Raw genomic sequence first — 15657 nt, forward strand, 5'->3', positions numbered from 1 at the left:
GCAAAATGGCCTCAAACTCGCAGTGATTACCTCGATACTCGTGTCGATCATGCTACTAGCCTAATTTTGTCATTCCGGAGCTGATGGAACCATCATAATTTCTTTCTACGGTCATTTTCATGGAGTTTTGACCAAAGTCAACCATTCAAGCTCCATGAGCTCTAAAATAGGAAAACGGGCATAAAACCCAAATGAACAACCAGACAACCGAACTGCCAGTGTCAGCAAGTCATGAATGGCTTGGGGTCGCTACAAGAAAGCTCTAAACACTGAATAGATCGGAGAAGGACGAAAATGACCTTGAGGGTTATTACATAAATATATTTCAAAAATAATACAAAAATATTAATAAAAATAAAGGTATATCCTATAAAAAAATTAAAAGATTATCTATTTGTATTGTAAGTAATTTTTATTTTTTTAATTTAAATAATACTTTATTATTGACAAACAAAAATCGTTTATCTATTCAGACATTTAAGAATAAGAGAGAATTGAAATATGTTAAGTTCATGTAATATTAAAATAATAATCATAAATAATAACATAAATTTTAATGACAAACAGATAAAAAAATTATTCTACTTATAATGTTAATGTGCTTAAATAAAAATCTATAAATACTTAGATTAAGAAAGATAAACATTATACATAATTGGAAGATCGAAAATCAAGGGAAAAATAGACATTGCATGAAAAAAAGGAAGGAAATGATTATCGTTCATAGTTGAAGGGGGAGTTTGATTTTTAAAACAAAGTTCTGGGGTGTAAACCATTTTCACCCCCATATCCCCTCTATGTCCCCTCAATTGAAGAACACAAGAAAACATACTACTCACCCCCTCACCCCACAAGCAAACGCATGGTAGTACTTTTTTTTGTGTGTGTAAATGGTCGGTATAAATCTTGCGTTTACTTGTGACAAGTAAATGCAAGTCATTTTTGGTGAAATTTTATTATGCATTTGATTATATTTTTGCGAGAAATATGATTTTTCAAAAAAATATGATCTCTACCAATAAATTCTAAAAACTATTAAAAATATTCATAAGTTTGTATTATCATTTTATAATAAACATATTCCATGAAAAGTCATAACTGTGAACATAGCTAATATGAATCTGAAAAAAGATTTAAAATTAATATCATAAAGAAACAGTGGAGTATATGTTAGATCCTGGTTCTCACATGGAGTATAAGGAGAATAAAATTTAATTTTTATAGGAATATGGCTGTTTTAGGTGGATTATGTCTATGGGAGATGGTTTAATCAAATGTGAAACTGGAAAAATCCCATCACAACTGTTCTGATCCATGTTTTGTTCTTGATACTGGTTCTATATCCAGGGATTATTCTGCCAATCATTTTCCTTAATCTCTTCTTAATTGGAGTTTTAAACTACAGATGGGAGGCCTAGACATCCTCTCCACATGAATGCTCGTCTTTCTTGTGCTGATAATGTTAATGATGATGAACTGGATGAGGAGTTTGATACTTTCCCTTCTTCACATCCTCCTGATATTGTTGGGATGAGGTTTGACTCTATGACAAGTATTGCTGGAAGGATTCAAATTGTGGTTGGTGATTTGGCTACTCAAGGGGAGATGCTGCAGTCTTTGTTGAGCTTGAGAGACCCTAGAGCAACCGCATTGTATGTTATCTTCTGCTTGATCGCTTCCATTGTGCTCTATGTAACACCCTTCCAAGTGCCACGGATTTTATGTACCGAGACATCCAAGCTACCATCTGCTCCACTTAATTTCTTCAAAAGACTGCCTGCGAAAGCGGACTGCATGCTAATAAGCTGTATTTTCCTTCTATTATCTCTATCAGCCTGTGTGCTTTTCACTGTGTCTCGAATTGATGAAAATGACGGTAAAAATGTATCGGGCTCTTTGCAGGTCTAAGGGGGTTTGCCCCACCCCATTTGCTATCCCTACTCACGGTTAATTAACACTCATTCTCACATTAATGTCACTTAATTATGATAAATTAATGTGTTGGCACAACGACACGGTACAAGAGCATTATGGAGTGATGATGTATAGATTTATATAAAACCTTTACGGTGCACCTCAGAATATGCAAATAAATACACTTTTTACTGTACCAAAGAAAATAGATATACATTGTAGCACTATTTATTGTTGATATATACTATAATTCTTAGATGACACAACATTTTACTGGTGAAGCATCCAACTTTTCATCCTGAATTGTCAATCAGTTGCATTGAAGACTAATCTAAAATTTTGCTAAACTATTAACAGCTTATAACGACCCGAAAGAAAAGAGGAAAATAAACGTACCACAACTAATAATGAACTTCTGGATATATATTCAGACTTGTTACCAACAATATTCTGTAAAGATGGCATATATAGTAACCAACTGCATCAGATATACATACAAGGGGACATAAAGCAGAGAAAATGTGTAACCACCCACAAACAACTTAAGACTTCCCATATAACATTTAGCCTTCTCTTCCCTTCATAAATGAGGGTCTTACCAAAAAGTCTATTTCTTGCTATTGTAACCTATAATTTTAACTTCTAATTTACAAAGTCCTCCCACTAGATTTTAATTTATAGATACCAACCATTTTTGGAATAGAACTTGACACAAAAATGCAATATGCAACATACGCCTTTTTTCACAAGTTATTGCGAAAGTACATGAAAAAGAAGCACCCAAAAGGCATACGCCTTTTTGTCAGAAGTCATCGCGAAAGTACATGAGAAAGAAGTATCAGAATGAAAAGAGAGGGAAAACGGAATAGATAGAGGAGGAGAAGTTAGATGTCAAACAGCTGAGTAAGAACTATATACACTAAGTAGTTCCCTGTGCTTACTGTAAGGACAAACAGGTTAAAACCTGCGTAACTGCAGCAAGCCCTCATATATCCTGTTTCTCACTTGAACATTGCATCAACAGAAATCCATGATCCTCAACCAAAAATGAAAATGAAAGGCTTCCTTCACTGCTTAGTCCTTCAAAAACTTTGCTGAACCTTACAGAGAAGTGCAGTATAAATTGAAGTTGTCTATGTTTTAATATCTATCTAAGTTGGTATCCAAACTGAGGTAACATGTAGTTGAAACAGCTCTGGTCATCTATATATCAGAGATTGTCCTTCTCTGTCAAAAAGACGAAAAGAGAAGTACTCAGCCGTATCATAATTAATTGTCACCTGATCAAAAGCCATGCGTGGAAACATGTATCCCTATCATGCTAATGTAACTCTTCCTTTTTAAAGAAAAGAAGGAAGATGCAGTGCAGCATTCTAAACTCTCCTCCCCTAAAAGAGGCTACTTTCCTCTTCAGTAACAGGAGGGTGTGTTCAAGTTCCTTATACTCTATCGCAATTTTTCTCTTTTTCATTCTTTTTTTATTCAAAAGACCAAAAAGACTGTACATTTGGCGTGGAATATAAACCACCAACTGAGGCACTAGCCATTGGTGAGTTGCCAAAAGCTTCATCCGGACGCTGCGAAGTCCATTCCTTCCTAAAAGAAAAAATATGCAAATTACAAGAGTAAGATGGTGTTGAACAAAAGAGGAGAAGGAAAGGAAAATCTTTTAGAAAATAAAATGAAAGACGTGCCAAGATCAGGAGAGCAAAGAGTTCAACAATCACTTTCTAAGACACTCACATAATATATGTAAAATAAGAGAAAGATGTCAAAGAAGCAACTTATCACCTCAAAACAGAAAACCAGCATCACCAAGTTACAAATCCATAATCAAAGTTTAAATAAGCTTATCAGAAACATAAAAGTAAGCCAGAATAGAAAGGATCAGACCATGCATATCCATGACCTACTTTAGCAATCCCAGCCAACAACATCATTCTTGTTACGAAAAACTCAAAACATAATGCTTGGTTTCATTGTTCTACTACAACTATGCCTCAGTCCCAAGCTAGCTGGGTTCAGCTATATGAATCCTTAATATCCAATCAGCTCCACTTGGATTCATCTCAACCAGTGCAATGTGTGCTTAGGTGAGCACATTCCAACGTATTGCGAGGAAAACACAACTTAGAATTGGTAAGAACTTATGTCAATTGCCACCGTTAATTTAACAGGCACAACTTACCATCTACCTACAAGCTATGTTGCTCGGACTCTTCAAAATGTCTACAGGTGCATGCCGTAATCCCAAAAGTAGTGCATTTTAGAGAATCTAATACGGGTGCAGCAATGATCTTGGAGAGTCTGAGCAACATAGCCTACAAGTACTCTATCAAGTTAATGAGCCATAGGTTGCAAACAATTCACATAAGCCAGTCATGAGTTTCACAAGACTAACCAATAAGTTGCTTTGAGCTAGTAGTAAATATTAAATTGGAATAAGAGGAGGTTCCAATAATTTGTTAAGACTGGCAACTTAACAATATGCTTTCTTTAAGGAAGGGGAGGGAAGATGAATGTAGGTTTACTTCAATTATGAACAGAATTTGTTAAGACTGGCAACTATAAAGGCACGCATAGACCTACGACCACCCTAAACCGACACACAACAAGACACAATTATATCCCTACTAGCCTTCTATCCTAATCCGCGACCTCCACTCTTTTCTATCTAAGGTCGTGTCCTCGGTGATATGGAGTAGTGTCATATCTTGTCTAATCACCTTGCTCCAATATTTTTTCGGTCTACCCCTACCCCTCCGCATAGCCCCCAAATTCAACCACTCTCACCTCCTGACTGGGGCGTCGACACCCCTTCTCTGCACATGTCCAAACCATCCGACCACAGATGTCACTCCCACCTTCTCCCGAATAACCTCATTCTTGATCTTATCACTCCTAGTATGTCCACACATCCATCTCAACATCCTCATCTCCGCAACATGCATCTTCTGAACATGAGAGTTCTTTACTGGGCAGCACTCCACTCCATATAACAACGCTGGTCTAACCACCATTTTGTAGAACTTACCTTTAAGTTTAGGTGGTACTTTCTTATCACACACGACTCTAGAGGCTAGCCTCCATTTCAACCATGTTTCCCCAATGCGGTGCGTGACATCATCATCGATGTCCCCACTACTCTGGATGATGGATCCAAAATATTTAAATCTTTCTGTCTTGGGGATAGGTTGGGTGGCAAGCCTCACTTCCCTGCCATCTTTATCCATCGCAACACTAAATTTGCATTCCAATTATTCTGTTTTGATCCTACTCAATCTAAACTCTTTGGACTCCAGCGTTTGTCTCCAAATCTCCAACATATCATTAACTCCGTCCCGAGTCTCATCAATCAAAACTATGTTGTCCGCAAATAACATACACCATGGAACCTCCTCCTGAATAGACTGTGTCAGCTCATCCATCACCATGAAAAAAGAAAAGGGCTTAGCACAGATCCCTGATGTAGTCCCACCTCAACAGAAAAATGCTCTGCCTCACCTCGCACCATCCTAACCCGAGTCTTGGCTCTAATATACATGTCCTTTATCGCCCTAATATACACCATCGGGACACCTTTAGCCTCCCGACATCTCTAGAGAACATCCCTTGGAACTGTCATAAGCCTTTTCAAAGTCAATGAACACCATATGAAAATCCCTTTTTCTTTCTCTAAATTTCTCCACCAGTCTCCGCATAAGATGGATTGCTTCAGTAGTCGACCTCCTTGGCATTAATGTTCTCTGAGATCAACATTCCTCTCCTCACCCTCATCTCCACCACTCTCTCCCAAATCTTCATAGTGTGGCTTAGTAGTTTGATACCCTGTAATTATTACAGTTTTGGATATCACCCTTGTTCTTGTACAAATGAATCATAGTACTCCACCTCCATTCATCAAGCATCTTAGGAGTCCTTAAAATAACATTAAACTTAGTCAACCACTCCAAACTTGTATTGTCAATGCTCTTCCAAAAGTCCACCGAAATCTCATCGGACTCGATCTCTCTCCCACTCCTCATCCTGCTAGCAGCACGTCTAACCTCCTCGACCTTAAAACACCTACAGTACCCAAAGTCTCAAAGACTATAAGACTATGCCAAATCACCTAGTACAATGTCTCAGTCTCCTTTCTCATTTAGGAGCCTGTGAAAGTAAGCTTGCCACATTTGCTTAATAGAGGTCTCATCCACTAACACTTCACCTTCCTCATCCTTGATGCACTTTACTAGATCAAGATCGCGTGCTTTTCTCTCTCATTTTGGCGGGCCTATACAATCTCTTATCCCCACTTTTTTTCCCTAACTCGACATATAGGCGTTCAAAAGCTGTCGTCTTAACACTGGTGACCGCCGACTTTGCTTCCGTCTTTGCCTTCCTTTAGATATCTTTAAGATTATTCTTCTCCTCATCCACACACTCCAACCACTCCATATAAGCAACCTTCTTGGCTTTCACTTTGCCTTGTACTTCTCCATTCCACCACAATCTCCTTGACGACCACCAAAGATTCCTCTCGATACCCCAAGAACCTCAGTAGCTGCTTTTCTAATGCAACCAGCTGTCGTGTCCCACATGTTCACATCCCCGCTACTACTCCAGGCCCTAAACCATTCAACTTCTCCCCCATCTCCTGAGAAAAGAGGGAGTTAAGCCCCCCATTTAATCCTCGATCGATCATAAAGGGTCTTCTTTCTCCTATACCTCTTAATCTCCAAGTCCATCACCAAAAGCACATGTTGGATGGTAATATTTTCACTCGAAATAACCTTGCAATCCTTACAAAGGCCTCTGTCACCCTTCCAAAGGAGTAAGTAGTCAATTTGAGTCCTAGCTACCGTGCTACTAAAGGTGACCAATTGATTATCCCTCTTCAAAAATCACGAATTAGCAATAACAAACTCAAAAGGTTTGGCAAACTCCAAGAGAGAAACCTCGCCACCATTCCTTTCCCCAAAACCAAAGCCTCCATGGGCATCATCAAAACCATTAGAAGTTGTACCGATATGACCATTGAAATCTCCACCAATGAAAATCCTTTCGGTACTAGGTATACCTCTCACTACTTCATCCAAATCCTCCCAAAGAGCCTTCTGACTACTTCATCCAGACCCACATGGGGTGCATATGCACTAACAACGTTCACAATAAGCCTGCCTACAACTAGCTTAATAAACATCATTCTATCACTGATCTTCTTAACCTCTACCACACACTCCCTAAGATCTGGGTCGACTAAAATACCTACTCCATTCCTATCTCTTGAGCCTCCTGAGTACCATAATTTAAATCTGTTCACATCCGAGCTTTGGAACCTACCCATCTAGTCTCCTAAACACATGATATATTAATCTTTCTCCTCTTAAGACCCTTCACTAGCTTTATAGACTTTCCTGTAAGTGACCCTATGTTCCACGATTTCACTCTCAACTTATGAAAACCCATCTCCCTCTTACCACTATTTCCCCTCGCCTTCACCCCCAATTGAGGACATGACCCTAGTCCACCATCAGTAACCAAAGCCACTAAAACGATATGAACTACAAAGTGAAAAAAAACTAATAACAAATAAATTATGAGAATACAAGCAACGAGATAATAATTAACAATATAGAATGTACAATAAAGAGACAACACACACCTGCTAATATGCAAGTCAAGAACCCTAGACACTAAGTGAAGAGGGAAAGAGAATAATAATAACTAAAACACTAAAGGTAGGAAAGAAGAATAGTAATCAAACTACAATTAATCAATTGAGGAGCGTAAAATAGAACCTGGCCCGGAGATATTCAGTTGCCGAAAAGTTCCCCGGGGGGATCTCGCCGGAAATCACTAGATCTAGGTCCGATCTAAATAGATCTAGCCCAGAGAGAATATGACAGATTCTGACAAGAATCCTAAACGTCGCCGGAAAAGTTGGACGTTGCCGGAATTTGCTTGTAGCCGCCAGAAAATGCAAGAGGAAACCAAAAGATTCGTCGGAAAGTCGTCAGGGAAGCCTTTTTAGTCAGATCTGGTCCTCTCCGGACAGATCTATGCCTTCAAGATCTCGTCGGAGTTGTGGCCGGAGCAGATCTGAACTGCCGAGTGGACAAGTAAAAGTGAACTGCGAGAGTATTATAGAAGGCAACCCCATATCCAAGAAAAATACATCAAGCAAACCTACATACAGGAATTCCTTACAACAAACCCAGTCATCTATTCAAGGTTGCAGTGGCATGTGTGCTAAAAGTATACAAGTGAAACCAACAATGGTACCATTTGCACCAGAAACAAGGACTCCACCAAAATCTCTATGATCTCTTTCCATCCATATCATCAACATGAGCGCCTGACGAGTATTTCCTCCCTCCGCCAAAAACACAAATTAAAAAACAAAAAAATTGTCCAGCTTCCAATCACATTTGCTATTACCAACTTACCCTAAATATCTTCAGCATTGAATTGCACAGTTGTTTCAAAAGTTCGCAATGTAAAGAAAGGTACATTCCCCTATTTCGTTGATCATATCTTCCAATTAATGTGCACACAGTGATGCCTTACTAATTATCAGCCACTATACCACACTCCAGGTCAACATCCAAACAAAAAAAGTGGCTTATTCTTTTTACTTGCCACTCTCAGTTTTTATTCTTTCCTAAGTTTTTTGGGGCTGAGGCGTAGTAACTAGTAATAGTATTATAACTTTAATTCTTACCAAACTAAGAAAATGCCCTTTACACCACTTTGTTTACTAGCGCTCCTGCAATTCCTCCCCTTCCACCCCAATCAAAAGTACTATTTAAGTTTATAAGTTTAAACTGAGGGGGAGAAGAGCTATTACATTTTACTCAGATATAATGCAGAAGTATGCAGCTCATGCAAGCTGCTGTTCCACTGTCTACAAGTACAAGAATACACCACAAAATTGTGTGTGCACCTAATAGTGGTGTCATTAGCAAACATAAAGACAAACAAGTAAGTCGCATATCTACTTAAAACAGTGACTAATCGATTCAAGACATTTTATCTATAAAAGCATATGGAAGGAAAAACACCAAGAAGAGAACCCCTTAACTCATTAACACTTGGTTGTGTACTTGACAATGATGCCCAAAACATGGACCATCACTTCACATGGAATTTTAAGACATGATAATGAGGTTAGTAATATTCAACCATACTTTATGGTGACAAATGATGTCCTATCCATATATCAGGAAAAGAATGTAAAAATTATAAATATGGTTTATGGTAGTAATTCAGCCAAAATGACGTGATCTTGCATATTAAAACAGCTGAATGTGTCATGATACCTTTCAGTGTCAGAGCTTCCATAGAAACAACTGAAATCGATACAATAACTTCATAAGGATTTTGATTCGGGGAGAATGTCAGAGAAAATTCATTTTAAGAAGCAACACTGAGACACATTTTCACAGTATTTTACTAAGAGATATAAAGATTTGGTATATCCGTATATTGCAGTTGCTGATACCGGTAAAGAAGTGGATGGGGTTGATATAAGAAGGTTAAATGGAGCGAAATAGCATATAGACAACCCCAACTTGCTTGGAATTGAGGCATATTTATAGTTGTTCGCCTTTTATTAACGTGTTATTCAAAGTTTAACACCTTAAGAAAAATGGATCTTCAACATATTACAAATTCAGATCAGCATAAAATAATTTTTCCCACATATATGCACAAACTTCTTTTTTAAAAAAAAAACTGATAATTTTATCTGCACAAACTTTTGACCAACTTAAATATAACACCAGCAAATATTATTTATTCAGTGATACTTTTTAAGTCTTCTAATTGAAATTAGTCACACTTTAATTTGTTTTTGCTCAACACAATGCACAATGTAACTGTCACAAAAAATATAATGGTAAGACATACATGAATATGTCTTCATTTTACAGTACCATGTTCTTATGAACTTCTAATCATCTCATTCTTTAACTTAGCCCCATTAGACTTTCACTCAAATGACTCATCACTTCTCCGAATTGATTAATCAACCAACTGCAGATGCTCCTAAGCTATAATGACTGTCAAAAGGTCAATACTTGTCCCCTCTACTTTGTTTATTGTTTTTCTGTTCTTTAGCAGGCCAGTAGACATGGAAGTGATTTCCAGCAAAGCCTTCAAATGCACCAATACTTGAAAACTCAAAAGAATAAAAATTTCAGTGAATTTGTTTTCTTACAAAAAGAAGAACATAGCAGATGTACATCCTTCCTACATTTGCTTCTCAAATAATTAATTTTCTCATTCACACCCATATAAGATAACTATATACTTCCACCATGCAAAGATTTTCTCTTTTTTCTCATTCATACCCATATAAGATATCTATTAGTAATAAAAAGTTGTGTAGCCCTAATTTAGTGTTGTACTACAGAAAGGAGGGCCCCTGCATCTTCTATACTTATTTTTGGATAAACGAGAAATCTCCGGGGCTAGTGGCAGACGGTTTGAAACTCAGTGTATAATGGGTCCGCTCACATACCCTTCTCCACTTAAATATCAGGCTTACATAGGCTTCCATGTGGTTCTGGTCTCTTTTCTTCAGAGACAGGGTTCCAACCGGCGACGTGCACCTAACCCACACATCATGTGTTGTGCTCTTACCACTACACCAAGGCCCTAGCCCTGGGTGCTCATGTTTTATACTTTTTTGTTTTGGTTAAATTATAGATTAGGCTTTAGGCTCATCTTTGACATGGGCCAATCACATGCATTGCAACATCTCAAAAGCTTGATCTCCAACTTAATAGGTTCAGTCAACATCTAAGTCTTGTGAAGGTGGCCCCAGGCTGGTCTGGTTCCATACTGATTTTAATACAAAAATCCCCCAGGGAGAGTTGCTTGCAGGACTTTTACTTACAAGAAGTTCTAGATAACTGACACTTCTATGCCAAAAGCATTTCATCTGAAAGCCAATAAGCTGCCTCTAGACCCAAAGCTTTGCAATAGACCCAAAGGACCAGGGGATAACAAAAGGAAACATCACAAATTTTCCTGGTTACCCATGTATTCTTAGAAAAGAAAGACGTATGAATAGAATGCAAATTATAATTTAGGGTGCTTTCTCAGCAGGACTTCACTGCTGAAACTTGAAAGAAAAGAAAAAAAATGATCTTTTATACTTGAAAGAAGAAAAAGGAAATCCTTAAGAACCCAATTGTAAGTTAGCCCCAATATCAGATTTTCCATAGGATGCATGCAACAGCAACGGAAGCCTTGTGATGCTATTTTTTGCAAACACGGCCAAAATGGTGCAGCATGGATATCAAGGATTCATAGGCCGACCCCAGTTGATTTTGGTAGACATCAAGTTGTTGCTGTTCAATACAAAAAAGCCGAAATGTATCTCGTTCAGTTCTAACTTCAAATTCTTGCAACTTTCCTATAGGCACACATATACTCTCCCTTGTGTGCAAACTTTCATAGTTACAAGCATGCCCGGATGTAAAATTGATGGCACTATCTACCGTCAAAAGAAAGATAACATATACATATGGCTAATCACATGCATATGAAGACGCATGTAATCAAGCATATTCTGGAATCCCTACATACTTGAGGGAATTAGGAGTCTTTTTCAAATACATACGCACATTTTTGAGCAATCAGTGAAATTCACACAAATGGCCAACAATTATGAAAACACAAAAGACACTCTCAGCAATGACTAAAAGAAAGACAAGATTCACATAATATTTTTATACGGTAAACAGTGAGAAGATCCAGATAATATTGATGCAAAAAGTACAGCAGATAAGGTACCTCAAAGTGCTTTAAACTTACAAACAGAAGCAAAAACATTCTACTTTACTTTTGCCCCATTTGGCAAGAGAAATTAGTGGTTTTCTTTTGCTTACTTGGCCCAATTAGGCGGAGACGATGCAAATGGATGATTAGTAGCAGTAGCATTAGGACTCCCATACGTCATTTCACTTTGAGCAGCATCTTCAGCCTTAAGAGAAAATTGACTTTCACCCCCTGCATATGTACCAAAAGGAGCTTTTGGAAACCTACTTTCAGCACTAACAGGCAAAACAATATTCTGTGTCCCACCACTCTGGCAACTTCCCGTATAAACTGTGTGGGGAGGATGACAGATGGAGTGGAGTTGTTCATCATTCTTGAACAGTGAAGCCATTGTCCTTGGAGGTATAGGAGGCACGTTTGATGTATTAAGATCTGTACTCAAACGCCAGTTGGTTGAAGAACCTATCAAACTTAGACCATCTTGACCAAGCAGAGAGCTGTTCCACATCTGCCACGTTCCTACATCATTTTCACTATTTGAAACATTCATTGGCACAGTGCGCATGTCCTGAGCATTAGGAGTGTTGGGGAAAAGAAAAGACCCAGCATGCCTTTCCTCTGGAACACGCATTCGTGATATTGGAGACTCAATTGGTGAAGGCCTGGTCACTTCGGAAGATGCATTCACATTTTTTACCATACATGGGCTATCCAGTCCTGTATCTGACACAAAGCCAAGGTCCACCTCCAGTTGAAAGTCATCAAGGGACTCACAAACTGGTCCAAGCAATGACACAGGGTCTGGAACATAACAAGGATCTTCAAAATTCTCCAACTCTTCTGCCAATAGCTGGCCTGTCCCATCTCCAATTCGAGGATGTATTGCTCGAGGGGACGACGGAATAGTTGTACTACAACTTGTGGGTCCAGAAGGAAAAGAAGCTAAAGTGAAAGGCGATGGGAGACCAAAGCTAATGGGGTTGTCAAAAGATTGTGCAGCTGGAGTCTGGCAGGAAGGACTCAGAATTTCTGCTTGAGGCTTAACACTTGGTCTGCTGATTACATTTGAAGAGGGGGGAGAAACAGTAGATGATCGAGTGAATAGTTGTTGCCAAGACTTTTTAGGAGCTGCAAATGGTTGAGGTTCAATAAGCACCTGTAAAGAACAGAATTAACCTGACAGCTTAAAAAGAGCCCAGTATCTCATTAAACAGCCAAAATCATCTTCTAAAAGGCCTGCATTTCTCACGATAGGATATGAATCTATCTGTAAGTTCAGGTTAAATCAACAAGATGAGCATGCCAAAAAATCAAAACATAGATGGTTAATGAAGCTATCAGCTGCAAAGATTAAATTAAATTCAGAGTTACTGAGAATTCAATACTCCGGAAGGACCAAACTAGACACTTGATGAAGGGGAGCACTTAGATATAAGCAATTGAAATAGAAGATGACAAGAAACTTACAGGCCGATTCATACCCCTGTCATCTCCAGTAGGATTCAGCTTTCCAGGTATGCGATCTGACTGAGATAGTTCCCTCCTAGAGGCATTATGAACAGGATCTATAGTAGTATTAGATTTCTGTTCTCTTGGAATATTAGTAGCATTACTCTTGCCAAAAAAACCACCTCCAGTAAATGCTCTAGAAGATGATAAGAAAGTACCCCTCATACGATCCAAGTACCTAGTACCGACATTTCCATGGTTATGACTGCTAGAAGAACCACCCTTAAAACCATGTATAACTTCTGCATTATGTGTCTTAATACTTTCAGGCCCGTTTTTGTGTTGGTGCCTTCTATCACCATCACTCTGTCTATTTCGCACATTCTCCTTGCCTTGTCTTCTATCCAGCTCTTCTGCATCTGAGTTACTTTTGCTAGATCCCCTGTCCTTTTCTTTCTTCTTCTCCTGCCTCTTCTTTTCGGCTTCCCTTTTACTATCCCGTACTTTAGCAGAGGGAGACCCCTTCCCCCGCTCTTTCTCCGCCTCCATCTTTTCATCACGCAATCTCCTACGTTCTTCCACCAGTCTAGCAACCTCCTCTCTTTGCTTTCGCTCCTCCTCCTCTGCTAGCTCTTTCTCCAACCTAGCCAGCCTTTTTTCCTCAGCTTTTCTCCTGGCTTTCTCACCTCTACTCTCCTGACAATTTCCTCCATTCTCACCTCTTTTATCCATCATTGCTCTCCGTTCTGCATCCATTGACGCATCACTTCTAGAGGAACTTATCCTAAAAACCTTTCTACATAGCCACATGATACTTAAGAAAAAAGCAGTCAGTGCCCTGCAGGCAAAAGCAAAAACACGAGAATATGACTTCTCAGCTAAACAGTGCTCCACCCCAAGGAATCCACCGCCAGTCTTGCTCCAAGAATCTGACTTGCTAACAAAAGACCCCCCAACCCAATTCCCATTCTCTAACCAATCCTGCCCACACATCCACCTGTTATCTGACCAAGCCTTTCCATTTAACATCTTCCCACCTTTCCCAACCAAATCTCTCAAAATCCCTGAATTCGAAAGCCCCAACCCTGGCGGCACAGGCAAGTCTAAAATGGGTCTCTTAGAAATATGCCCACAATATGAACACATGAACTTGCCACCACCAGGATTCTGATCCCTATATGGGGTCAAACAATTTCTACACCTCCGTGTTGCTGTTTTCCTTAATTTCTGCATTTCAATAGCTTCAAACCTCTTCCTTTCTCTAAGAGTAGCGTTTCTTCTTGACCGCCAAGCCGACAACTTAGGCATCAAAACCTCATACCATCCAAGAGTAACCACAAGTACAATCACACATGCAAGCCTTGGTGATGTGATTTCAAACCGAAATGCTGGTGGAAATAACTGTGATAAAGCCCATAACCCAATCAAGGGAATCACTAACCAGGGTAACATGGTTGCAACTCCCCGCGACCACTTCTGGATCGAACACAGTATACACATTATCCTTTCAACCGACACGTATCTTCTTCCCCGTCTCAAAAATGCGATCAAATCAAAAATAAAATTTCTTGACTCGCGAAAATACTATTAAAATCAAGGAAACTCTCAAGCTTCCCTTCTTTAACAACAACAATAACCACAGCTCCAACAAATCCAATAAAAACTCCTAGCTCTGAAAGTTCCCCTTTTTCCCCAAATTTTCGATTGCAAAATACCAGCTCTTCAATTATTCAAAACCCTAACAAGGCGAATCGTGAGAAAGCACCTATGAAGCAGAAAAAACGCGTTAGGGTTCAAAAAAAGGTATTTCATTTTAGCTCCAAAACCTAATGGACACGAAAAGAATAATCAAAAAAAGAATTTGTTACAACAATGGCGAATGAAGCAAACGAAAAAGAAGATAACGAGGTTCTCACTGATTCAATGCCCATCGGAAATTTATCGGCAACTAATCGTCGGCGGCCGGAGAGGGTGACGGTCCCGTTGGGTGCAATTTTTCCGTCGAAATAAACTGTGAAGATTGTTGGATTGATGAAAGAGAAAATGTTTTCTTGCTTTAGAGGAGATAAGAGAGAGAAATGTGTCTGCTGATCATATTGGTAGTAATTCAACCGGGATGTATGTATCTATTAAACCAAACCGGTTTATAATTATGACTGCTGTTGGCAGTGATTATAGCGGAGTAACAATAATAATCTATACAATATCTAATTACCATGGATAAGCTTCTACTTAATGCACCAATTTAATTTTAAATCACAATGTTAAAAACGATTGCATTTAATATGCGGCTTTTCGTTTTGATGGGTTGATTGGTGGATGGATATGATAAACGAGATATCTCATGATTAATGGAATATTACATGATATTATAATATTTTATTTTATTTTTTATATAAATAGTTTATTTATTTTTTGTATTAAAATTCTGTGATAATAATTTGGGAATTAAATAATATATATTATTAAATGTAAAATAAAATAATTTCATGGTATATTGTGAAATTATTGTCCTTATTGTGTCAA

The 15657-nt window shown here is 38.5% G+C and overlaps 2 protein-coding genes across 2 annotated transcripts; one reads left to right on the plus strand and one right to left on the minus strand.

The window, feature by feature from the left end:
* Positions 1–1431: 1431 nt before the first annotated feature.
* Positions 1432–1908, plus strand: LOC129883515 (FT-interacting protein 3-like). Its single transcript, XM_055958158.1, has one exon. The coding sequence runs from the start codon at positions 1432–1434 to the stop codon at positions 1906–1908; it is 477 nt and encodes a 158-aa protein (XP_055814133.1).
* Positions 1909–2634: 726 nt separating this feature from the next.
* LOC129882475 (uncharacterized) lies at positions 2635–15292 on the minus strand. The gene is made up of 4 exons (XM_055956773.1): positions 15048–15292; positions 13150–14896; positions 11793–12838; positions 2635–3510 (listed from the first exon to the last, which is right to left on the minus strand). The coding sequence occupies exons 2-4, from the start codon at positions 14629–14631 to the stop codon at positions 3393–3395; spliced, it is 2646 nt and encodes an 881-aa protein (XP_055812748.1). The 5' UTR covers positions 14632–14896; positions 15048–15292; the 3' UTR covers positions 2635–3392.
* Positions 15293–15657: the final 365 nt, after the last annotated feature.

This window comes from Solanum dulcamara, chromosome 3 (genome assembly GCF_947179165.1).
Source record: "Solanum dulcamara chromosome 3, daSolDulc1.2, whole genome shotgun sequence".
Classification (NCBI taxonomy): Eukaryota; Viridiplantae; Streptophyta; class Magnoliopsida; order Solanales; family Solanaceae; genus Solanum; species Solanum dulcamara.

What these genes read in the sequence shown, in the direction of transcription:
- LOC129883515 (XM_055958158.1), top strand. Translation starts at nt 1,432, where the DNA reads ATGAATGCTCGTCTTTCTTGTGCTGATAATGTTAATGATGATGAACTG.
- LOC129882475 (XM_055956773.1), bottom strand. Translation starts at nt 14,631, where the DNA reads ATGTGTATACTGTGTTCGATCCAGAAGTGGTCGCGGGGAGTTGCAACC. An exon ending in ACAGGGGTATGAATCGGCCT is followed by an intron (nt 12,839 to 13,149) that starts GTAAGTTTCTTG and finishes TGTTCTTTACAG; the next exon opens with GTGCTTATTGAACCTCAACC. An exon ending in TCTCCGCCTAATTGGGCCAA is followed by an intron (nt 3,511 to 11,792) that starts GTAAGCAAAAGA and finishes TTTTTCTTTTAG; the next exon opens with GAAGGAATGGACTTCGCAGC.